At 37.7% G+C, this 23717-nt stretch overlaps 1 protein-coding gene across 19 annotated transcripts in view; it reads left to right on the top strand.

Moving 5' to 3' along the window:
• Nucleotides 1–23717, top strand: part of cacna1g (calcium channel, voltage-dependent, T type, alpha 1G subunit) — a 179927-nt gene that overhangs the window by 77293 nt on the left and 78917 nt on the right. For all 19 annotated transcript variants that reach the window (XM_083556190.1, XM_083556186.1, XM_083556200.1 and 16 more), the window contains exons 4-5: nucleotides 3628–3761; nucleotides 20250–20347. In XM_083556190.1, the coding sequence (XP_083412316.1) occupies nucleotides 3628–3761; nucleotides 20250–20347 (232 nt within the window). The remainder of the gene's footprint in view (nucleotides 1–3627; nucleotides 3762–20249; nucleotides 20348–23717) is intronic.

The raw sequence follows: 23717 nt of genomic DNA, 5'->3' as shown, positions 1-23717 counted from the left end.
ACAGCAAAAACCTATATATGATTCACCAATGAAGTAAATAAGGATTAGCAGGTAGAAATGGTTGGATGAACTAAGGGACAGAAAAGGATTCTTAATATGGTGAATTGCTAGTGGGTGTTGCAAAGAGAAGCAAATAAAGAAAGGCTGCATCTGTAAATACGAAAGCATTAAATAGTGCTGGCAGGCTATGTGGACAGTCTAGGACTGTTCTGTTGTGGGGTTTCCCCTGTCTATGCTGTTTTTCTTTAGAGAGCTGCTGAACCATGGAGAGGCCCCACACACACACACACACACACACACACACACACACACACACACACACACACACACACACACACGTGCACGCACCATGCTTTATAGGCCTTAAGCAATGCAAGACTGAGAGAACCTCGTTCTTCTTAGAAAACTGTGCCTTTTAAGAAGAAGCCGCTTGACATCTTTTTATGCCCCAAAAATAAAAGCATTTGATGTTTAGTATTTTATATTCACATTTAAAATGACAACGAATAGTTCACCAGTCAAAAGCTGACAGGATTGACAAAAATGAGTTATGTCATATTATTCTAGATGGGAGCATTGGGATATAGCACGATGATAAGCAGTGACAGTTCATTGTGGTTCATGGGCAAGAGGCAGTTTTTTCCCTGCTTTACAGTGGTTGGATCAAATTATATGGTTAAGCATACATTTACATTTATTCAACATCAAGTGGGTAGCCATTTGACCACAGTAGTGCTCACAAGACCAGCTCAATCATGCATTTTAAAGGATGAACTGGCAACTGTCATGATTTACATTTTTACTGTGTGTTGCCGTCAGTGGTGAATGAAAAGAGCAGTAGTTCACTGTAAGGGAAATCAGAAATATGTCTGAAAGCTTAGAGCTTGGCTCGAAAATAATGTGGCGCTTCAGAGCACGCATACCCACTGCAGCTTAATGAACATTCCCTGCATTGTAAAGGCGTCGAAGTTGGAGAGATTTCCTTATTTAAGACTCATCACTAATGCTCGAGCTAGCACTGAAATCCCAGGTGAATTTTCTGTGCAACAACAGTTACTAATTATGACATAGTTTCCCCCTTTCTTATTGCTATCAAAGCCAGTTTGAAAATAAAACTCCCATTTTTTAATTCACTTTTATAAAAACGCTCTTTCAACATTTCCACTGTATTGTTGCTGCTGCTTTTATCTGAACTGCATTGTGTTTATTCCTGCTTTGTTGTGTTCTTTTATTGTGCATGAGAAATAAATGTCTTTTTTTTTTTCCACACGCTACTTTCCATGCTCCCTAATAATCCATTACTCCACCCAAATCCACCTTCATGTGAACACTTTAGTGAGACTTTAAGAAAAAAGTTGAGGCAAATCAGGGTATAATTTTGTATTTTATCGAACAAGGTGGATAATATGTTGAATAATTTGTTAAATAGAAGAATAATTGGCACATACTTGTTCCATATGTTCTGCACATGTGTATTCGCTCAAATTTGCTGACTCACTAATCAGTAATCAGTAAGAAAAAAAATTAATTGATGAAAATAAGCGCATGAACATTGCCAAATGTCAAAATAACACGCCAACTTCATCTCTCATCATTATATGGCGCACAATACAATGTGCGAGGATCCTCGTGTGATTCCAAAATTAACCAATGAGAAAATTGTCAGGCTTCCTTAGCTGGCCAGGCAAGTACAGTTTAATAATACAAAGAATCATACAAGTGAAGGGGAAATAGTTGTGAACTGTGAACCTGCTCCTCCCCTGACCTGTCCCTTCAAATCTTTTTATGACATACAGGCGTCATCTCTGTGCACATTAAACATTATTTTAGTTGTGCGGTCTCATTCAGAGTTATGTCTAAGATGTGTCTTTAGGCAACACGATTCAGTTGACAATCCTCTGCAAACTAAGCCAAATAAAAAAATTGTAAATAATAATACACACATCTTATTCACAATAAGCACACAAATAATTATACACAGTACACTATTTATACTAATACTTAAGTAAAAATTATAATAATAATTAAAAAAAAAAACACTGCTTTAATATTACTCCAGTAAAAAGTACATTCCTTTAACATTACATTTTTTTTTGAAGTACAAAAGTTTGAATGTGCTCAAGTATCAGTAGTAAAATTGTACTGGTGTAAGAGGACTTTATGTATTAATCTATGTAATATAGTGTTCCATTCTCCTGCACATCAGAACTTTTTCTGGAGAGACAACCAGTGAGAGAACACATACCCTGTAGATACTCTCACAGGAACCACAGGGTTGTGTTTGTGATCTTTTTTGTGATAGGTTTTCATTTAATGCAATGTACAGTATGTATTTCCAAACAAGCTAGTGTTTTTTATTTAAATAATACCACAGTTAAATGTAATGATTACATGTTATAATGTACTAAAGTAAGGGTTTCCCAAATATATAAATACTCTAAGTATACATACTTTAAAATGCACTTAAGTACAGTAACCGAGTAAAATTACGTTGTTATTGTCCATCACTAATTGCCAATAATCATGCATTATATTCATACTTGTTCATAAATAATGATCAGACATTATATAGATCCATAGAAACATTTCTAGGTATCCCTGGTTCCCCGAGTTTCCAGTTTAACAATGCTTTGGGAACGCCTTTGTGTGACCATGCACGCAGGGATGCAGGGAGTGTAGCACAGAGATGCAGGGTCTCATTCCCTCATGGAACCAATGTTACATACATAACCTAGAGATGTTCCCCTTTAGGAACTCGAGCTGCGTCAACAACGCTTTGAGAATGAGAGTATAACACCCCCAGACTGACAAATCCCTGTCTGGTGTGCATGGGTACAGCTAGGTCAAAAAACTGAGCGGCCAGGTGTGGAGCTAAGGTCAAGGCTGTAAGACCTGACGAAGGTCAGAGCGGTGGACCAGCTCGCAGCATTGCAGATGGCCTGGAGAGTAACTGTAGATGAAAAAGGCCTTAGAGGCCTTAGACAATTCGGGTCGAGTAAGCTCTGACCACGAAAGGAGCGGGGAGACCAGATGGCTCATAAGAGGAGAAGATAGCATCCACAATCCACCTGCTGAGGGTCTGCTTGTCGGCAGGAAGACCCCTCTTATACAGACCGTAGCAGACGAACAGCTGGTCTGACTTCCTCCACAGGGCAATCCTGTGGACGAATGCAAGCACTGGACACACCCGATTAAACTTCTCCTGGTCGGAGGCTCGAAAGGGAGGGGGATAGAATCCCGGGTCATGGGGCAACAGAGGGAACATACCCGGCCTGTGGTAGGGTAAACTCTAGACAAGAGGGGGGGCCACAAAAAGGGCCTGAAATTCCCCAAATCTTTTTAGAGATGAGATGGCCAGAAGACTTGTCTGCAAGAAATCTTAAGGGCACCTCATGCAAAGGTTAAAAGGGAGGCTTGGACAGGGCCTCCAGAACTATGGAGAGATCCCACACAGTTTGGATTTTTAGACAGATAAGCTGAACCATCTATAGATGACACACACAAACAAAAAAAAACTTATCTTCAGTCAGCTGAATATTGTAGTGGAAAATAATGATTTATTGATTTACTTATTTATACGTTCATATAATTGGTAATTATTTAGGATGCGTTTCTTTTTTTTTCTAGGATTTCGACGACTTCATTTTTGCATTTTTTGCTGTGGAGATGGTGATTAAGATGGTAGCACTAGGCATCTTTGGTAAAAAGTGTTACCTTGGGGATACCTGGAATCGGCTTGACTTCTTCATTGTGCTGGCTGGGTGAGTTTCAACAACTTTCTGCCAGCTTTCTGGCACTTTTCTGTTTCTTTTTTCTTTTTCAGTTGCCTGTTTGTGTAGTGTGATGCATTTCTGTTTAGTATTTCCTTATTTACCCTTTTGTGTTGGTTTTCATTCTTCATCCATTCGCACATGGAAAGCTTGTTGTCTTTTCTGCCAGTTTTTTGCTGAGAAAGAGCAAATTTGTGATAATCATGTGCATTGTAGAGAGATGCACAGGATTATTTGTTGAGATGAAAATTACACAAGCATATGGAGCACGTGAAAGCATGATCCCGAGAGAAATCAGCCAAAGTGAGACAGGCAGTGACAGGCTGCTGGCATGTTTTACTAAGCCACACAGGAAATACAGGCTCCTGCCATGTTGGCTAAATCAGTTTATCAATGCTGATTAATAGCACTCCAGATGGTTACTTAGTATCAACACAGCTTTGCATGACCAAATAAAATAGATAGATTTTGTTAGCGTTTTATCTTTTTTTTTTTTATCTTTTTAATTTTATTAGGGGATCTTGAATAATAGTATCAATGAAAGATGTTTCACAAGTCTTTTTAAAGTGCCCCTGAATTCAAATTTGGTGTTTGAAAGTGTTTTGTGCCTGTGCCTTATAACTGGCACCAGGGCCTTTTCTAGCCTTTTTGGCACTCTAGGCAAGATTCCTATTGTCACCCCACAAATGGTTCTGTCCTTCCATAAACAAAGATTAAACCATTGCAAAATTGGCGGGATTCAAGTATGTAAACATATACTGTATATTAAACTTAAAAAAAAAAAAAACATATTAAAAAGCAAGGCAAGGGTGGCGATGAGGCAGGGGGTGCTCAATGATGGCCCCCCAGCTGCTTGCGCACTAGGTGGCTGCCTAGTTTGCCTTTGCCTAGAAAAGGTGCTGACTGGCACACTGCAGTATAACAGATAAAATTGTTTGAGAGATATTTCTCTTTTAGTTTTATAGTGGGAAAGCTAGCAAAAGCTGATAATTGACATTATGAACATCATATTAGATGCTCTCTAGAATAATATATCTCTAAAACAGTTGCTTTAGAGTAGCATGTGGTGTGATTTTTCGCAGTAGTCACAGCTTTTTTTTTGTCCATGAATCTTTTTGTATGCTTTTTTAAAATCACTTTTCCACTCTTGCCTTTATTTTAAAAAATTAAGTAAAACATAGCTGGAGTTAATTAATTTCAACAAGGAAGAAAAAATGCTCATGGTTATGTGACAGCATTTACACACTATTACGGATTCTCCATCAGAAGAAGTAGTAGTAGTAGTCTCTCTCTCATTATTTTCTTTGCTGTTCTCCATATTTTACTGGCTTGCTATGTTACTGTCGGGTTAGGAGGGGGTGTACATCATGATTGCTACTGGATGTGTTGTAAGTCAGTCAAGCACTGTAACATGAGGCTATTCTAACTTCAAGTTTCAAAGGAAAAACATTAACCTACATAATTAAATAATAACAAGAAAGCCATTTAATTGGGAACTTTAAATCAGGGGCATCATAAAAGTATATAAAAGCTGTTACAGGGTGTTTGGATATGAAATCTTCAAAGCTTAATGCTGAGCAAATCTTTGCTCAGGATTCACACTGGATAAAATATAGTGATATTTAACAATACTTAGTGGCGGGCTGTGCATTTGCTACCTAGGCCTTCAGTAAGGACTTACCCGACTTAATCCACCTCTTAATACCACCACTATCACGTCGCAATTATAGAAACGTCTCTAGGTTACGTATGTAACTCGTTCCTGAAAGGGAACCATCAATACTATACAAAAACCCAATATAACAATGCGTGGCTTTACAAAGAGAGAGGCATTTCACATATGGAGGGTGAATACCATTTTACTAAAGCAATAAGCTCAACCGCAACTGTGCACCTACACCATCTGGAGCAGTTCAGAATCGATATTTGCCTAATAACATGACAAAAACCTAAAAATTTAATGAAATACAACCAACTCACCAGAGATGCTTACTCATAATTTGCACCGCTCCTCACAGGCTCTAAGCCAGTGGTACCGCTCGTATTCACTGGTCTGGGAGTGGAGAACAAACCCTTTCCCGAGCTGAGACAAGCTAGCTAACTTCGGGTTTGGCCGACCTCTCCTCATGATGTCTAGCTTTTCTTCAAAATTTATTTTTATGTATGTCCAAAACCAAATCAACTTCTCTTCTTCCGTAGGCATAAAAAAGTCTAGATCAAATGTATTAATCTGTGCAGTGCTACACACGTGTTTGCCAGTCGAACTTGGCTGTAACAGTTTCTCTCTGACCAACCAATCAGAGGACGGAAATATGCTGATGCTATTCTGGGACAGCTAGCTGACCCCGTGAGGCAAATATGAAATCTGATTGGTTAAAGAAACAAACTAAGGTAAAAGAGCCAGCAGAACAGACTTTGAAGGCCCTGGACAGAGTAGATTGACATGGCGGCACATAGAGGCTGAAATTTGATTGGACAAAAAAATTAACATCCACATACACGTACTGGGAGCAGTGCAGCCAAGAGAAACACTACGAAATTAAGATAAAAAACTGTTGGGAATAAATTAATAAAATTTCATGGAACAGATAGAATTTACAGTGAGGAAAATAAGTATTTGAACACCCTGCTATTTTGCAAGTTCTCCCACTTAGAAATCATGGAGGGGTCTAAAATTGTCATCGTAGGTGCATGTCCACTGTGAGAGACATAATCTAAAAAAAAAATCCAGAAATCACAATATATGATTTTTAAACTATTTATTTGTATGATACAGCTGCAAATAAGTATTTGAACACCTGTCTATCGGCTAGAATTCTGACCCTCAAAGACCTGTTAGTCTGCCTTTAAAATGTCCACCTCCACTACATTTATTATCCTAAATTAGATGCACCTGTTTGAGGTTGTTAGCTGCATAAAGACACCTGTCCACGCCATACAATCAGTAAGAATCCAACTACTAACATGGCCAAGACCAAAGAGCTGTCCAAAGACACTAGAGACAAAATTGTACACCTCCACAAGGCTGGAAAGGGCTACGGGGACATTGCCAAGCAGCTTGGTGAAAAAAGGTCCACTGTTGGAGCAATCATTAGAAAATGGAAGTAGCTAAACATGACTTGTCAATCTCCCTCGGACTGGGGCTGTATGCAAGATCTCACCTCGTGGGGTCTCAATGATCCTAAGGAAGGTGAGAAATCAGCCCAGAACTACACGGGAGGAGCTGGTCAATGACCTGAAAAGAGCTGGGACCACCGTTTCCAAGGTTACTGTTGGTAATAGACTAAGACGTCATGGTTTGAAATCATGCATGGCACGGAAGGTTTCCCTGCTTAAACCAGCACATGTCCAGGCACGTCTTAAGTTTGCCAATGACCATTTGGATGATCCAGAGGAGTCATGGGAGAAAGTCATGTGGTCAGATGAGACCAAAATAGAACTTTTGGGTCATAATTCCACTAAACGTGTTTGGAGGAAGAAGATTGATGAGTACCATCCCAAGAACACCATCCCTACTGTGAAGCATGGGGGTGGTAGCATCATGCTTTGGGGGTGTTTTTCTGCACATGGGACAGGGCGACTGCACTGTATTAAGGAGAGGATGACCGGGGCCATGTATTGCGAGATTTTGGGGAACAACCTTCTTCCCTCAGTTAGAGCATTGAAGATGGGTCGAGGCTGGGTCTTCCAACATGACAATGACCCGAAGCACACAGCCAGGATAACCAAGGAGTGGCTCTGTAAGAAGCATATCAAGGTTCTGGCGTGGCCTAGCCAGTCTCCAGACCTAAACCCAATAGAGAATCTTTGGAGGGAGCTCAAACTCCGTGTTTCTCAGCGACAGGCCAGAAACCTGACTGATCTAAAGAAGATCTGTGTGGAGGAGTGGGCCAAAATCCCTCCTGCAGTGTGTGCAAACCTGGTGAAAAACTACAGAAAACGTTTGACCTCTGTAATTGCAAACAAAGGCGACTGTACCAAATATTAACATTGACTTTCTCAGGTGTTCAAATACTTATTTGCAGCTGTATCATACAAAAAAATTGTTAAAAAAAATCATACATTGTGATTTCTGGATTTTTTTTTTAGATTATGTCTCTCACAGTGGACATGCACCTACGATGACAATTTCAGACCCCTCCATGCTTTCTAAGTGGGAGAACTTGCAAAATAGCAGAGTGTTCAAATACTTATTTTCCTCACTGTATGTTGTAAATGTAGGTCAGTGCTTCTGATAGTGTTTAGGCCAGCAGAGAAGGCTTTGCTGGCTCTGACCGCCCACCACTGACAATACTTATACAGTGAATACAAATGTGTCAACATTATTTTTTAGTCATTTAAATAAAAAAAAAAACAATTACATTTGAAAACAAAAAATTACCTCCTTACCATACAGCAAGAGTATAAAGCTAAGACTTGACTACTATAGAAATTAAAAATGGATATATTTTAGAGAAGTCAATGTGTAAAGCAGTATAGATTTACTGTCTTCTGAAAATAACTCAACATACAGCCATTATTGCATTGATAACAGCTGTACATCATGTAACAACGCAAAGCCACATGTTCTATTTATCATGTTCATGTTTTTGTCTGCTTGACAGGAATATACAAATTTGTGTATCTTGTTTTAGAGCAGTTAAAATAAATGTTCAACATGGCACCTCATGGTAAAGAAGTCTCTGAAGATTTGAGAATTAGAATTGTTGCTCTCCACAAAGATAATCCAGGCTATAAAAAGTTTGGTACACTCTGAAACTAAGTTACAGTACAGTTACCACAGTCCTACAAGGGCTTTACAAGACGGGTTTCACTCTGACAGGCCTCGCAAAGGTCGATCAAAGAAGTTGAGTCCTTGTGCTGTGCGTCAGGTGCAGAAACTGGCTTAAAAAACAGACGCATGAGTGCTGCCAGCATTGCTTTAGAGGTTGCAGAAGTGGAAGGTGTGCTAGTCAGTGCTCAGACCATACGCCACACACTGCACGAAATCAGTTTGCATGAACATTATCCCAAAAGGAAGCCTATTCTGAAGCTGGCTCACAAGAAAGCCTGCAAACAGTTTGCTGAAGACAACCTGTCCAAGAGCATGAATTACTGGAACCATGTCCTGTGGTCTGATAAGATTAAGATAAACTTGTTTGGCTTAGATGGTGTCCAGCATGTCTGGTGACGCCCTGGTGAGAAGTACCAAGAAAAACATGGATTCCAACATGTGCTGTGCCATTCTGAAGCAAAACATGATGCTCTCCCTTCAGAAACTGGGTTTAAGGAGGAGGATTAAGGCAGTGCTAAATAATAATGGTGCTCACACAAAATTTTACACTTTGGGCACAGTTTTATGTTTACTTAGGGTATACTTACTTTTGTTGCCAGATATTTTAACAATAATGGCTGTATGTTAAGTTATTTTCAGAGGACAGTAAATCTATACTGCTATTCAAGCTGCACATTGACTACTCTAAAATATATCCAAGTTTCATTTCTATAGTATTGTCCCTTGAAAAGACGTAATAAAATGGTTGCTGAAATATAATTATATATTCACACTGACGACAACTCCTGTTGTACTACACCTCCCATAATCCTCAGTCTGGGACATCATCACATGGCCTCTGTTCACAGACATCTGATTACTAAGGATACTCACCTGTTTGTAATTACTACTTTCCTTAATTAACCCCAGTCTGACAGGCATGTTTGTGTTAAGTCTTGTTAAGTGCTTACCGTTTATTAGCAGTCTGTCTTGCTTAGTGTAGTGTTTGATTAAGGACTGCTTCATGTTTTCTAATTTTGTCTTGTCTAGTTAATGCCTGTTTAACAATTACATGACCTTTCACCTGCTTTAAATTTTATTTTGCTTGGTACTTTGGATTGTGGTCTTCAAAGGTTTTGCCAAATTACAAAAAAAAAAAATGCTTGTTTCCAAGAGTCTGTAGACAATGGCAAATTAAGATATTTTTCTGATAGTGGTATATTAATTGATTCTTAGCATTAATGTTATTTAGCTAAATTGTGTACTGTATTAGCCATCTAATTCTCATTTATATATGAATATTATAAATATGAAAGCTATATCAAACTTCATATATGCCATTTTAATGTTTGTTTTTGAACACCACTCTAGTTATTTGATAGAAAACTGATTCCACTACAGTGGTTGTATAAATTAGAGGCTAGCAAAAGGTCATGTTTGCTGTGGTGGTCCCCAGTAGCAGCATGTACAAACGGCTCCATCTAAAAAGTGGCTTGTTGATGTTAATTTAAAGAAAGACATTGAATAAGAGTAGTTATGTCTGTAAAGAAAGAATCGACTTGTTTTTAAACCGAAATTAGTATGTCAAGTGAATATTTTTACTGAACACGGTTTTAATTTAATTTGCCAGCCATGCAGAATCTTTACCAGTTTTTTCCCTACTGCTATGCTTCTCTAAACTACTACTACTACTTCTATCGGCTGCTCTTTTCGATCATCCGTCTCTATACCCCCTGTCCTCTACATCTGCCTCTTTGAAACCAACTACCTGCATGTCTTTCTTTACCACATCCATGAAGTTTCTTTTTAGTCTTCCTCTTTTCCTCCTTCCTGTTGGCTTCATCCTCAGCAGTCTGCTACCGATATATCCAATGTCCCTCCTCTGTACATGTCCAAAACATCTCAATCGGGCCTCTCTTACTTTGTCCCCAAAACGTCCTACGTGCGCTGTCCCTCTATTAAACTTGTTTCTAATCTTGTCCATCCTCGTCACTCCCAACGAAAACCTTAACATCTTCAGCTCTGCTACCTCCAGCTCCACTTCCTATCTTTTAGTCAATGCCACTGTCTCTAAACCATACAACATCGCAGATCTCACCACAGTCCTATAAACTTTCCCTTTTACTCTTGCAGATACCCTTCTATCACAAATCACTCCTGACACTCTTCTCCACCCACTCAAAAATCCTGTTGAACAATCTTGTTAAAAAAACCCACTGCCATCTCTCCTAAACATCTCTATGCTTCTACTGGTAAGTCATCTGGTCCTACAGACTTTCCACTCTTCATCCTCTTAATCGCTGCTCTCACTTCCTCCTTTCTAATCCTTTCCACTTTCTGCTTTACCATCTCCACACCATCCAACCTTCTCTCTCTTTCATTTTCCTCAGTCATCAGCTGCTCAAAATACTCCCTCCATCTTCCAAGCCCCTTTCTGGCCTCTTTTCTGAACCTCACATTACAGTATTCCTTCTTCAGTTTTTTATTCTTCTTTCAGTCCTCACTCTACTCCTCTTATTCTTCACCTCCAAGTCCATCCCACAGGCCACCATCCGATGCTGTCTAGCTACACTGTCCTCTGCCAACACCTTACAGTCTCCAATCTCCTTCAGGTTGCATCTCCTGCATAGAACATAGTGCTATGCTTCTCTAAACATGAAAAAAATTCAGATGTACAAATGCCATTACTGTCATATATATATATATATATATATATATATATATATATATATATATATATATATATATATATATATATATATATTTTTTTTTTTTTATTATTTATTTATTTATTTATTTTTATTTTTATTTTTTTTGTTTGTTTCTCACAACATTTTGTGCTTGCGTTTGACATCTGGTGTGAATTGAGCTGGTTCTATTTAATGAAATTAAAATCAAATTTCGATTTGTATTTCTTTTTTCTTTTTTTCTTTTTCATTTCTTTTTATTATTATTATTAGTTTTTAAGCACTGCTACCCTGTACAGGAAATTATTAAGGATGCATAGGCACATTCATATTAGTCATTGTTTGCCGTTTGAGCTTCATATATAATCGCTCGCTTTTACCCACATTAAAGTAGCCCTGATGCACGGCTTTCGTGTTTTTCAGATGCACTCCAAACTTTTCTGACAAAAATAGGCATTTTTCTTTTTATTTTATTTATAATTGTATTTCTACTGCTTTAGAACAAATGTTTTAACCCAAACATTTTGCTCTAATTTTTATTACCTAGTGTGTGGACACATACAGACAGGTTATTATTGCTTAATACTTCTGCAGGCTCTTAGATTTTCTATGATTTAAAGAGGTATAGGAAGAAAGTTTTAAGATGAAGCCAAAAACAGTTCTACTACTCTTCACTTTCCTAAAGCCCTGTTCAGATGGACTCCCTCTGTCTGTGCTGGAATAGTGAACTTGGCCAGTCTGGTTGTCCATGTCTCACATGAACAGGCTGGCAGAAGGGAGTGAGGATTCTGACAGGCTGTCTCTAAGCATTCTGGATCTCTCAGTGAGGCAGAGATTCATTTCAGCATTATCTTCTGGCCCATTCTTACAATTCATTGCAGACTTGAGCCCATCAATCCATGTTGAGGCTGTAATTTGACTTTCCTTCTCAAGAACACTACTGTGGGACTTTGTGGATCTAACCAGTTTCAGTAAATCAGATTTTTACTTTGTCCATCGTTATGTTCTATTGATTAAACATTTAATTGTCAATCTTTAATCTTGAAGTTGTCATATGCAGTGGTTAAGAGTTTATATAGATCGACATGTTTGGCATGTCATAGCAACAGCATTTGTTGTTGTATGATCTGTCCTTAATAAATGTTTTTCAGTCAGAAAGCATGCACAGCCATCCCCACCTGAGGTAAGCATCTGGCTACCTGGATCTCTCAGGATCTCACATGCTCACGATAATGCTTGATTGTAGTAGTTCTTTCAGCTTTGAGAATTTATAGTTTTCATTTTGTTTTTTGTTGATAAAAGTGGATGATAAATAGTGCATGTGGAGTACTCTGTGTTGACTAGATGAGCTAATGTCTGATTTATCTGGATGTTATTTTATGTCCTTGCCAAGGTTTTGTCAAGACTTTAAAGGAACATTCATTTTCATTGATTCAGTGTCTGTCATTCACTTCAGCAGCAACATATGACTAGAGTTAAATAGGGTAGGACAAAATACGGTTTTTCTATCTAGTGAAATTAAATTTTTCAGTGTAACTGAGGTTTGACAACAAACACTGATTCAGTATACAGACAAGCAGCTCATTTTGACTGGATTTAAATGCACAATTGTTTGATATAGCAGGTTTATTTCAAATCCTCTTATACTGAAGAGCTAGCATCTTTAACCAAGGTTGCTAGATTTCAGGAAATCTTACATTCCAACTTCCATTCAAAAAACAACACACAAAAATATATGAAGTTTAACTAAATACCTGTAAAACATTTTTTCCTATGTTTTTTGCAAGGGGAGAAAAAAGTCCACTGTGGTGTGCACACATTTGTTATCTGTGAATATTTTCTACTAGTAAATCTCACTGTTCCTTTGCTATATTTCTTACAATTGAAATGACTCTGTATATCACAGATAAACCGTCTACACTTTGTCTTTGTTAGCAGAAATGTATTAGATTTAAATATTGATTGTTAATCAATCTATCAATCTTTGCTGCTGTAGAGTATTTTTTACACTATCCTGGTCATTAATGGCAGCAAATAGTAATAATCTTTTGTGCCAGTGGAAACCACAGAAACAGCCAGGAAAGAATCTCTTCTATTTGGCCTGAGGAAATGTGATGTGGGGTGTGTCCAGCACTTTCATCTTGATTGCGCCTCCGTTTTGTATTGGGAGGCATCAGAACATCAATATTGGAGCTTTTCACAGGTACTTACAGATGGTTAGGAACTCCCCCTACTTTATTCAGGCTGCACTTCATTTGGTTTGTGTGTGTGTGTGTGTGTCTGTGTGTGTGTGAGAGAGTGTGTGTGTGTGTGTGTGTGTGTGTGTGTGTGTGTGTGTGTGTGTGTGTGTATGTGTGTATGTGTGTGTGTGTGTGTGTGTGTGTGTGTGTGTGTGTGTGTGTGTGTGTGTGTGTGTGTGTGTGTGTGTGTGTGTGTGAAAGGTTTACTTAAAATAGAGAAGTAATATGCATTGCTTTTATTTGTAGTTACTTTTAAAGTAGTTATTTTACAAAAGTATAATATTTTATATATTACAGCATCCAGCAATATGGATAGGTTTGCTTAGTGCTTGAATGCAATAAACATGCATTGAGTACCCAATATTTACACATATTTACATATTTACAATTAATCAATAATGAACTGATCTGTCTTAAAATGTGTGAATATGCACTGTGATATTGTAGTTGTTAAATAACGTAATTTTCACTAATGTTAAAATATTGCTAAACATTTCCATCAAGCAAACTTGCTCCTTTATGAGCTGTTAAAATTGTGACATAATGACAGCACCTTATAGTGGCTTCACTACTAAATGTAAATAGGCTAATAACTTTTGTCAAGCTAAAGAACCTCAGTTTGAGTACTTTAATGTTGCATTACTTTTTTTACAATCTTAAAATATCGAATTAACCCACATTACATGTTTATTACTAAATAAAATTCTGTATCACTTTAAATATTTAATCAACATTTAAGCGTTAAAGTCCACACAAAAAAATACTGTCTGCTCAGCCTGATTTATTCATGTTTATCTGAGCACAGGCTATGTGCTGACAAAGATATCATGAACAAAGGTCATCAAATATTTTCTCAAGAAAAAATACCCGGAAAAGGTCCTACAAATCTATTTATTTTCTGCCCCATGTTCAAATGGCACACAGTAGAGAGCTGCCTTCCTTTCTTGTCACACACCTAATTCCCATGTATTAGCTTCCTTCTTTTCCTTTGTTAAGAAAACACATTTGCTTTACAAATGTATCAAAGCAGACTTATGTCAGACATAAATTAAGTATTAATTTATGAGGCATGGGGGAATGAAGGACTGGGGGGGTAAATACATAAAAGCATGGTGCATTGTTGTGGATGCGAGTTTTCACACTTATTAGTCCATTTTCTGAGTCTGAATTACAGCTTATAGTGTGATTTAGTCTGTTTTGTTTAAACAAACCAAATAGAGAAAAAGGCTAGCGGGTGTTTTAAACAAAAATGTTTAAACATAAAAACAAATCACGAAGTAATCACCCAAGCACAAAGAGAGTGAAGCTGGCGCTCAATAAACTACAACATAATTATGTAAATAGCTAGGTTAAAAATTATTGCATGCATTATACTGTTTATGTTCTCATTTTTGTTTGTTGGTCCAAATATCCAGAACACATGGCATTTCTGCGGCACTTCATTTTAGCAGTTCAAATCTACAGAAAAATGCTGTCCACATCCCAAAATACACAGTATGTTTAGTTCACTTCCTCAAACTGGGTCAATTCAGGGTTGAGGGTTTGATTGAAACCGGACTGAGACCACCTTGGTCAGACAGGCTCAGGGCGGTTGTTTTGGCTGCATGTGAGTGAGGTTGTTGCGTTTACACCTGCCTAAACGAACCACACCGATGAAGACAACACACAAGGTTTTGATTCAGATTTCTCTAAATTCTGAATCAGTGAACTATTCGTGTGAAATATTTTTGCAGAGCTGAGTTTCCTTTTTTATCTCTTCATGTCTTCAGATTAGAAATTGCACTGATATTAAGTATGAAAAAGACGGGTGGGGGGATTTCTTCTAATGAGAGATCGTCTATGTGCAGCGCATCTACTTTTGATTATAATCAGGCAATCAGTCATATTCTGTTAAAACACTGAGCGAGGTCATTATACATCATAAGAAAAATGCCAGCAAGAATATAAAATACTGCATTTGAATGTGTTGACTGGATAAAAGTGTTGAAAGATTTAGCCCCCGAGTTTCTTTGGGATATGATGGAGATGAAGAAATTTATGTAATCATTTGCCCATGGATCAAGGATCAGGGATGATCAGGGATGGCCAGTATTTTTGATACATGTATTTCAAATTTTAAATAGGATTTTGTCATTTGTATTTGATAGGTTTGACTCAAAATACTTTAGTGTTTTGTATTTTTGTAGATGTCTGTACATGATAACATAATAAAAATACGGCCTCTGATTTGTGATCTGATTTGTGCCTACTCAGAAGTTGGTCAAACTTGTTCAGATCAGAACAGAAAATGTATCCATATGGAAAAAGGTGGTGAAGGTAAGAAACGTGCAGCCGACCAGTATTCAAATAGGTGTCAGAGGATTGATAAATAAATGTTTAATTGCCGAATAATGTACCCTAATTAAAGTAGCTGTTTATGAAAGAATATGTTATGAATGACTTGTTTGTCATTGAGTCAGTGTTGCTGATGCAAAGTAGCCCTTTCGCCTACAAGTCATTCTCAAACTGTTAAACATAAAACTGTCGGTTACTTTAAAACTAACCTTCATCTGGGAGATCACACGGAATATGTATGTGAATATTTGGTCTGTTAACTGTTTGCGTATGTCAGATTTATTGCATGACTCAGCCAGAGAAAAGCTGTTGCTATAAACTATAAACAAAAAATATATATTTTTAAAAATACAAAAATACAGTAGTTTAATTTTATACATGGTTACCTGGTGTGACTGCTGCATTTTGTAGTTTATTTTGATACACTTAAAATTTAAGTATTTGGTATTATATTAAAAAATAAATTTTGATGTATCTTTGCCAAACTCTGGCCATGATCAGTTATAGACTGTGATGTGCTGTATAAACGCATCTGTGAAGCACTCAAGAAAGATGTCGGCCAAAGGATAAAGAGTAGGAAAAAATGTGAGGAGAGAGAGAGAGAGAGAGAGAGAGAGAGAGAGAGAGAGAGAGAGAGAGAGAGAGAGAGAGAGCATGTGTTTTCTCTCCACCTCTATTTGAATGTGTCTTTAGGAATGTGTACCTCCTGAAAAACTTGTTTCATTAACCTGCCAGGTAGTTGAAGGTGCCCAGCTCTGTTTGAACTGCAGCCAGGTTTGCTGCTTTTGAAACAACACAACTCAGTGATAAAGAAAAGAAAAGGTTAAACTAAAAATGTATTCAAAACCTCCATTCCACTTCAAGTTCTATGCCATGACCAACACTATACGGTTGATAATTTATAGCTTAATCTAACACACACTTATATGTTTTGTTCTGTTTTTTCATCATGATCCTGGTTTAAACATGGCTGAGCTCACTTAGGGGATTGCATCAAACTGATTCCTGCGGGTCAGACTTGTTTTGGATGCCAGTCCCTTTCCTCCTTCATACTTTTCCTATTATAGTGCCCTCCATGCTAGCACTGTGTATGCTGAGAACAGACATTATTGACTGTGTGGCCATAGTTTTCAGGAAAGGTGTTTGATAATGGCAAAGTGTACAATCCTTCACTAGATCTATGCCATATACAAAGATAAGAGTTGAGTAAGCCAGGTGTATACTGGCCTCTGGCCCAGACCAGACACTTCACTAGCTGTTTATGTTTACCTGTGTGTGTGTGTGTGTGTGTGTGTGTGTGTGTGTGTGTGTGTGTGTGTGTGTGTGTGTGTGTGTGTGTGTGTGTGTGTGTGTGTGTGTGTGTGTTCATTTAGTGCCAGTATGCCATCATTCATGAGTTCCTTGTTTATTTGCTCCTCTTCTATGGTGGATATGTGGAAACTGTTGGATGTAAAGGCATGTTGATGATGTGAACAATCATATAGACACATGTTCATATTGTTTAGGTCTGTGCTGGCTGCCTTGTGTTTTCCTGACTTGGTTGCAGGAGCTTTTGTGAAGTGTCCTCACGCAAGTTCTTTCGACCCCAACACCCCCCACTATCCACCCTCCATGCCAAACATGTACTCTCCTTTATTCCTCTCTCTATCCCAACCACAGTGATCCAAATTCTCTCTCTGTTTTAGTTCAATTTGTACTTTCCAGCCACTCTGGCAGATCTTTTGACATCAAAAACGTCATGCATTTTCCCCCTCTTTTGATATTTTTTTATGTATAGTCCTTCCCTATCCTTCCGTTTTTAGCCCTAGTCACCACTGTTATTATTTTTCTATTCCAGCTTCCAGCTGGTTTCCATCAGACCCAATCAGTGCTCTCGAAAGCTGCTCTGCAGATTTCAGGAGCAACAAAAGCGGAACACATTTCCTCTGAGCTCTGCTTGCTTAATGGAGCTCATACTGTTTGCACATCACCATCATCACTGAATTCACAGAAAATCTTGGGTATTTAAAATACCTTCAATCCGAAGACTGCGTGGCACACAGATAGCATTAGTGCAGATCATCTTCCATCATTTAACAGCTCAAATTATTTAGCTGCAGTGGATGTTGTTGAGTTTGTGTTAACATTGTGTTTGTGTTTTTCTTTTAAATATGTAGCTGTCACATAGCCAGTTAGTTTTGTCAGATATTTTTAATTGACTGAATATGTAATTATAGCTGTTAGCATATACACACGCACACTCACAAGCACACGCACGCACACACACAGAGGCCACATACCCTGTTTGATGGCTACGAAGGAAGGGAATTTTTTCATGCATCTCAATCCAAACTTCACATGTGTGAAGCAGCTGTGTGTGTGTGAGTGCGGGTGTGCTTACGTGTGTATGTGCGTGTATGCTAGCATGTGTGTATTGTTGGAGATCACATTACATTGAACCCTGCTGGATGCTCCTCACTGACTACATTTAGAAGATCCAATTGAATTTATAGCACATGTGCAAGGATAATTCTAGACTATTAGTGCCCCTAGTCAAGATTTTACTTTGGAACTTTACCACACACACACACACACACACACACACACACACACACACACACACACACACACACACACACACACACACACACACACACACACACACTCGCCAAGCTTTTGGTCAGGAGTCCACCAACTTTTGCCAATGTAATCAGCTATTTAATTGCAAAGTCTTGATGATAACATTATGCATAGGATAGCTTCATGTGATGATGGTGATGATGTTTAACCTTATTAATCACATTCTGTTTTTGTTTTAATCATTGGTTCACAGTAAATCACAAAACTCAATTAAAACAATGCAAAAATGAATAATTACATATGCAGTAAAACATTGACAATATTAGCAAACCTGTGGTATAGTGAACAAATACACATCTGTTTTATTGTATGAAACAGCTAAAAATATGTGAGTGTAATATTTTCAAACACATTTACTCAATTTCAGTGACTGCTTATTCTGGTTAGGGTTGTGGTGGAACTGGAGTCTATTCCCAGTAACACACTCACATACTTACTCATACACTAGAGGCAGTTTTTTCTTAGCCAATAGCCATCCACCCACTGGCATGTTTTTGGAGAAAGGAGGAAACCAGAGATCACAGAGGAATCCCACACAGAGACAGGCAGAGCTATAAAGCAGCAATGTAAGCTACGTACTGCACCATTGTGCTGCCTTTTTTGTGTTCATCTAATGTTTATTAAAAATGTTTCTTGCATTTATTGAGTGCCTAATTTTTCTCTTACTGCTTTACTTTGCACTCTATAGGATTATTGCTGATTTTTCAGGATGAATGGTAATATGGGTTCTGCACAAAGAGGGTCATAAGGACTGGCCTTATGCTATGGAGCTCCCATTATTACATTACATACAGTATATTGCCACCTGACAATCACCACCATTCAGAAGCCTTTTACAAACAAAGTTGGAGGGACATAATTGTCTGGAATGCTTTTGTGTTGGTATGCTGCAAAGGTTTTTGAACTCAGCCTTATTGAACACCTTTGGAATGAACTGTATCCTCACTTAGTATTAGCCCCCAATTTGGCTAATTGTGAACAAACCTCTACAGCTTTTCTATGTCAGGATCAGGATTGTCTCCTTAGATTCATTGTCAATTTGACTGGTGTCATGATTAGTTACTTACATTCTTATAACCCATAGGAATATAAATGCTCAATTACACCATCATTGTACAGCAAATACAGTATGTGGAGGCCCAAGAAATGCAGAGGCCCCAAGAAATGACTTATTACATCTAGTAGCAGCCCTGCTCTTTGGACACATTGTGTATTTGTTGGGCACTGCCTGTAACTGCATTATCACAAGAACTCATAAACTACACATGGACGATTCAAGACTATAGAGACAACTCTACAAAGGGTTTTGAAGATGTAAAGACTCCCTTGTTTTTGTTGGTTTGATCTGCGTATATAATATAAAATAAATCAGACAGTATTAGAATGTACAGCACATTTCTTATAGAAGCACTGGTAGATAGCACTATTAAACCAGTGCAAATTGCCATAAATGTGGCAGCATGTCTAGTTTTCCAAGCAGCGAATGCAAACCTATTACACTCCTCATCACCTCAAGCCACATGCTCTCTGTAGCTCCTCGCTTCAGCCGGAATTTCATTTGCTAATTAAGAAATCAGAGATATTACAAGGAACCAGTTATTTTTGAAGACAGGATATCACACTATGATTATCTTTTTGGATGTTTTTTTCTCTTCTGAGTATCTGTAATATTATACATAATCTTAGAGTTAAGAGAATCTGACACTGTTATGACTAACTTTTGAAAGTCATCCAATTGGTATGACTTGCATATTACATTATATAAATCACTAGAATTAAAATGTTTTTCTGTTACAGACACAACTTTGTTTCAAAGACAGGTCTTTTTTTTCTTGCATATTTGCAGGATGCTGGAATATTCGCTCAACCTGCAGAATGTCAGCTTCTCTGCTGTTCGTACTGTCAGAGTGCTGAGGCCTCTACGAGCGATCAACCGAGTGCCCAGTAAGTATTTATACTACCTACTTCTCCTAATCTGTAGTCAGTGTTTCATAATATTCCTGTACCATTTAGGTCTTTGGTAATGGGATAGGATCTAAATTTAGTGAATCTCCTCTGAGACCTACAGTAGTAGTTTTAACAGTTAACTAAATAACTAATCAACTATTAAGTTATTTACAGTTACATTGAAAAAAAAGAATTTATTTTTACTGTTTTGCAGATTTTAGGGGTTAGAGATTAATTTTCAATTTACTTCACAATAATGAAATAGTAAAGTAGTGGGTTTTTTTTACATACAAAATCTAAAAAGGTAGAATGATTTACTTAGTATTGCAATTTGCAGTTTAGAATGCTTAACAGCTAGTCATCAACACTGTTCCTTCTGTACTGAGATTATATGTTCATTTCTGCTCCCATGTAAGAAAAAAAAATCTGAAACTACTATGTGTATAAAAAAAGGTTTATCACCTGGACTAACTGACAGATGTTTGCAGAACAGTACAATCCAGGTAGTTGTTATAATAACTTTGAATTTTTCTCATTGAAAACTAATGTAACACATGCTAAAACTAACACAATTCCAGTGCCACTTACATTTAGTCAAAATCACAAATAATTGAAATCACCTGTTTGATTTTTTTTTACATAGTGGGGCTATTGAGAGTTGTTCACCCAGGCTAGCCAGCAAACTGTCCAGGCAGGGGCAAAGCAGAAATAGTATGCGTGTGTCTCATATTTTTTGCTCAGATGGAAGACGTGTCTGCTCAATAGAAATAGGTTTTGGTCAGCAAGAAATAAATTTAGAGGGCACATTGCTCATGAGTAGTAGTGCTCATTATTTTAGTAGTGTTATGAAGATAAATTCTTAGGTGGTGCTTGAATGTGTCTAAGAATAATAGTAAGGTAGATATGTGAAAAATAGTTGGATTTATGCAGAATAATGAGACACTTTTAGTAGCCTAGCCAGGTAATGTTTACTTGATAGCTTATACACATACAAATATGAATGAATATGAATGACCAATTGTGAAATACAAAAATACACCAAATAAACAATGCTAGGTCCTGTTTATTCGACCTATTCATTAAAGCTAACACATCAATTCTTTTATAATTGTTTTTACTTAAATCTGCTTAACAGGTATTAGGAAAGATAGAAGCCACATTTTCTTTGTTTATCATATTGTCATATATTACATAGCAGTAATGACACATGCATTTAAAAAGCCTTGCCAAGCACAACACAACACAACACAACACAACACAACACAACACAACCTAAGCAGGACCAGTTTTAGAGGTGGTGCCATTCAGACTGAATAATGGTCAAGTTCAGTTTGGATGCTGTGACTGACCCAGCTAGGATTTTGTCTATGGTCCTTGATCTGATTGCTCATCTGTCAGGTTCGCCGGATACTATTCCAGCCAAAAGTGTTTTTTTCACCAGTGCTCCATCATTGTACAGTGAATTGCTCATAAACATTTTGCCTGTCTCAATCCTGCTATCTGTCTAGCACAGTATGAGACACTACCACATCCTACTCCAGCAAAGAGACAATCAGTGTCACTTTAAGCCCAGCAGTCCTGACGTAGCACACATAAGTGTGATGAGTGAAGAGTTTAAAAGAGGGAGCAGAGCATAGTCACTTCTTTCTATACTACTACATAATTAATGCTGATACCATTTAAAGAAGGAGGGGCAGCCAAATGGGAGCAGGCAGCTGTATTTGCTGTTCAAGAATCACTTAGGCTAATTAAAGGCTTAATGGTGAAATTAATTTGGAAATTATTTGTATGTCACCTGCTATGGACTGTTATTTGAAAAGTGGGAGTTGTATGGTATCCCATGAGTCCTATTTGTCATTTATTTTACTTATTTTAAGACCCCTAATCAAAACACAGGCAATGTAATAGGAGGCAAACTTACACCATCCATCATTTGGCTGTCAAACTAAAAACAGAGGCAGTGCTTGAAAATCCCTTGGCAGGAAAATAGAAATCTAAACGGTCAGACTATTCTACCCTACTTATAGGGATTCACACTTTTAAATAAACTAAAAAGCTCCCATTTTTCAATTGTAAGATGCTTCTAAGGGCATCCATGTGCCCCTGATACTAGTGTCTCTGTAAGTGCCATTACCTTTATACATTTATATTCTTGCTTTCTTCTATTTTTGTTCTTGTTCTCCATTTCTGTCACTTGATTGATGAAGGTGTAAAACAACCTGGAAGTCACAAATCAAAATATGGCCATTCAATGCAAGCGATGAGAGCCAAGCAAGCTCTATATTTGTAGGCAGACCAGACTTTATTTTTTGTTTTTCTATTTTTACATAATCATCTGGTCAGGGACGTTCTCTGGCTTAATCTGCAAGAAGTGTGGATTCGCCTTTCTGTAAACATTGGACATCACTACAATAACACCCACAGAGGATTTAGCTGTGTGTATACTTGGAGGGCAGTTGGAGGTTGATTGGAAATTTCTCTGGTCATCCACTAGTGACCCATTATTATTTAGAGTGAAGAAAAGTGCCACAGTCAGCATGTGGCAGGCATTATGGAATGGCAGGAAGCCTGACAGTAATTGGGGCAGTGGACATGCAGATTGATGCAAGAAATGAGAGCATTATGTACAGTAAGAGAGAGGGAAAGAGAGAGGGAGAGAGAGAGAGAGAGAGAGAGAGAGAGAGAGAGAGAGAGAGAGAGAGAGAGAGAGATGAGCCATAGGGTTATCAGTCCTGTAGGTTTATAGAAATATTTTTAGAGCAGTAATACACTTAGGGAAACACAGGCAATGATAGAGATATACTATCTGTGTACATTAGGGTTTGCTTCCTCTGCAATAAATGATAGAGAGGTGTTTCATAATGGGAGCGTAAGAGCCGATAACTAACCTCTGATATCTGGACAGTAAATAGGTGTTTCAGTATGAGGTAATGGTACCAAAGCCAGGACTAACAGACCAACAGATTGTGTGCAGATTAAAACCTGGAGTGGGTGTGGCCTAACCCAGAAGGGTTTCTTTTTTAATTAAATATGATCCCTTCCACTATGCCTGCAGAAATACTTGAATAAAAAAACTTATGTTTAATCCTGTTCATACTGTTATAGTTATTTTGCAGCTTATTATTTTGTATATATATATATATATATATATATATATATATATTGCTCTAATAAATTTTATTGGTTAATTTCATTAATCAATTAATTTAATTAATAATTGTGTATGCCCCACAAGCTTTATAGATTAATTATTTGCTTGCATGTAGCCAGAAACCTCCCCACTTTAGTTATTTCCCCTGGTAGACCAGTCTTTGTGCTTTAGTCTCAACCAGATGCCCTGAGAACTTTCTGTCTGGCAGGATAATAA

This window comes from Silurus aristotelis (assembly GCF_946808225.1).
Source record: "Silurus aristotelis genome assembly, chromosome: 12".
NCBI lineage: Eukaryota > Metazoa > Chordata > Actinopteri > Siluriformes > Siluridae > Silurus > Silurus aristotelis.
The sequence above is the reverse complement of the archived record's forward strand: the minus strand, read 5'-3'. Positions and strand labels throughout refer to the sequence as shown.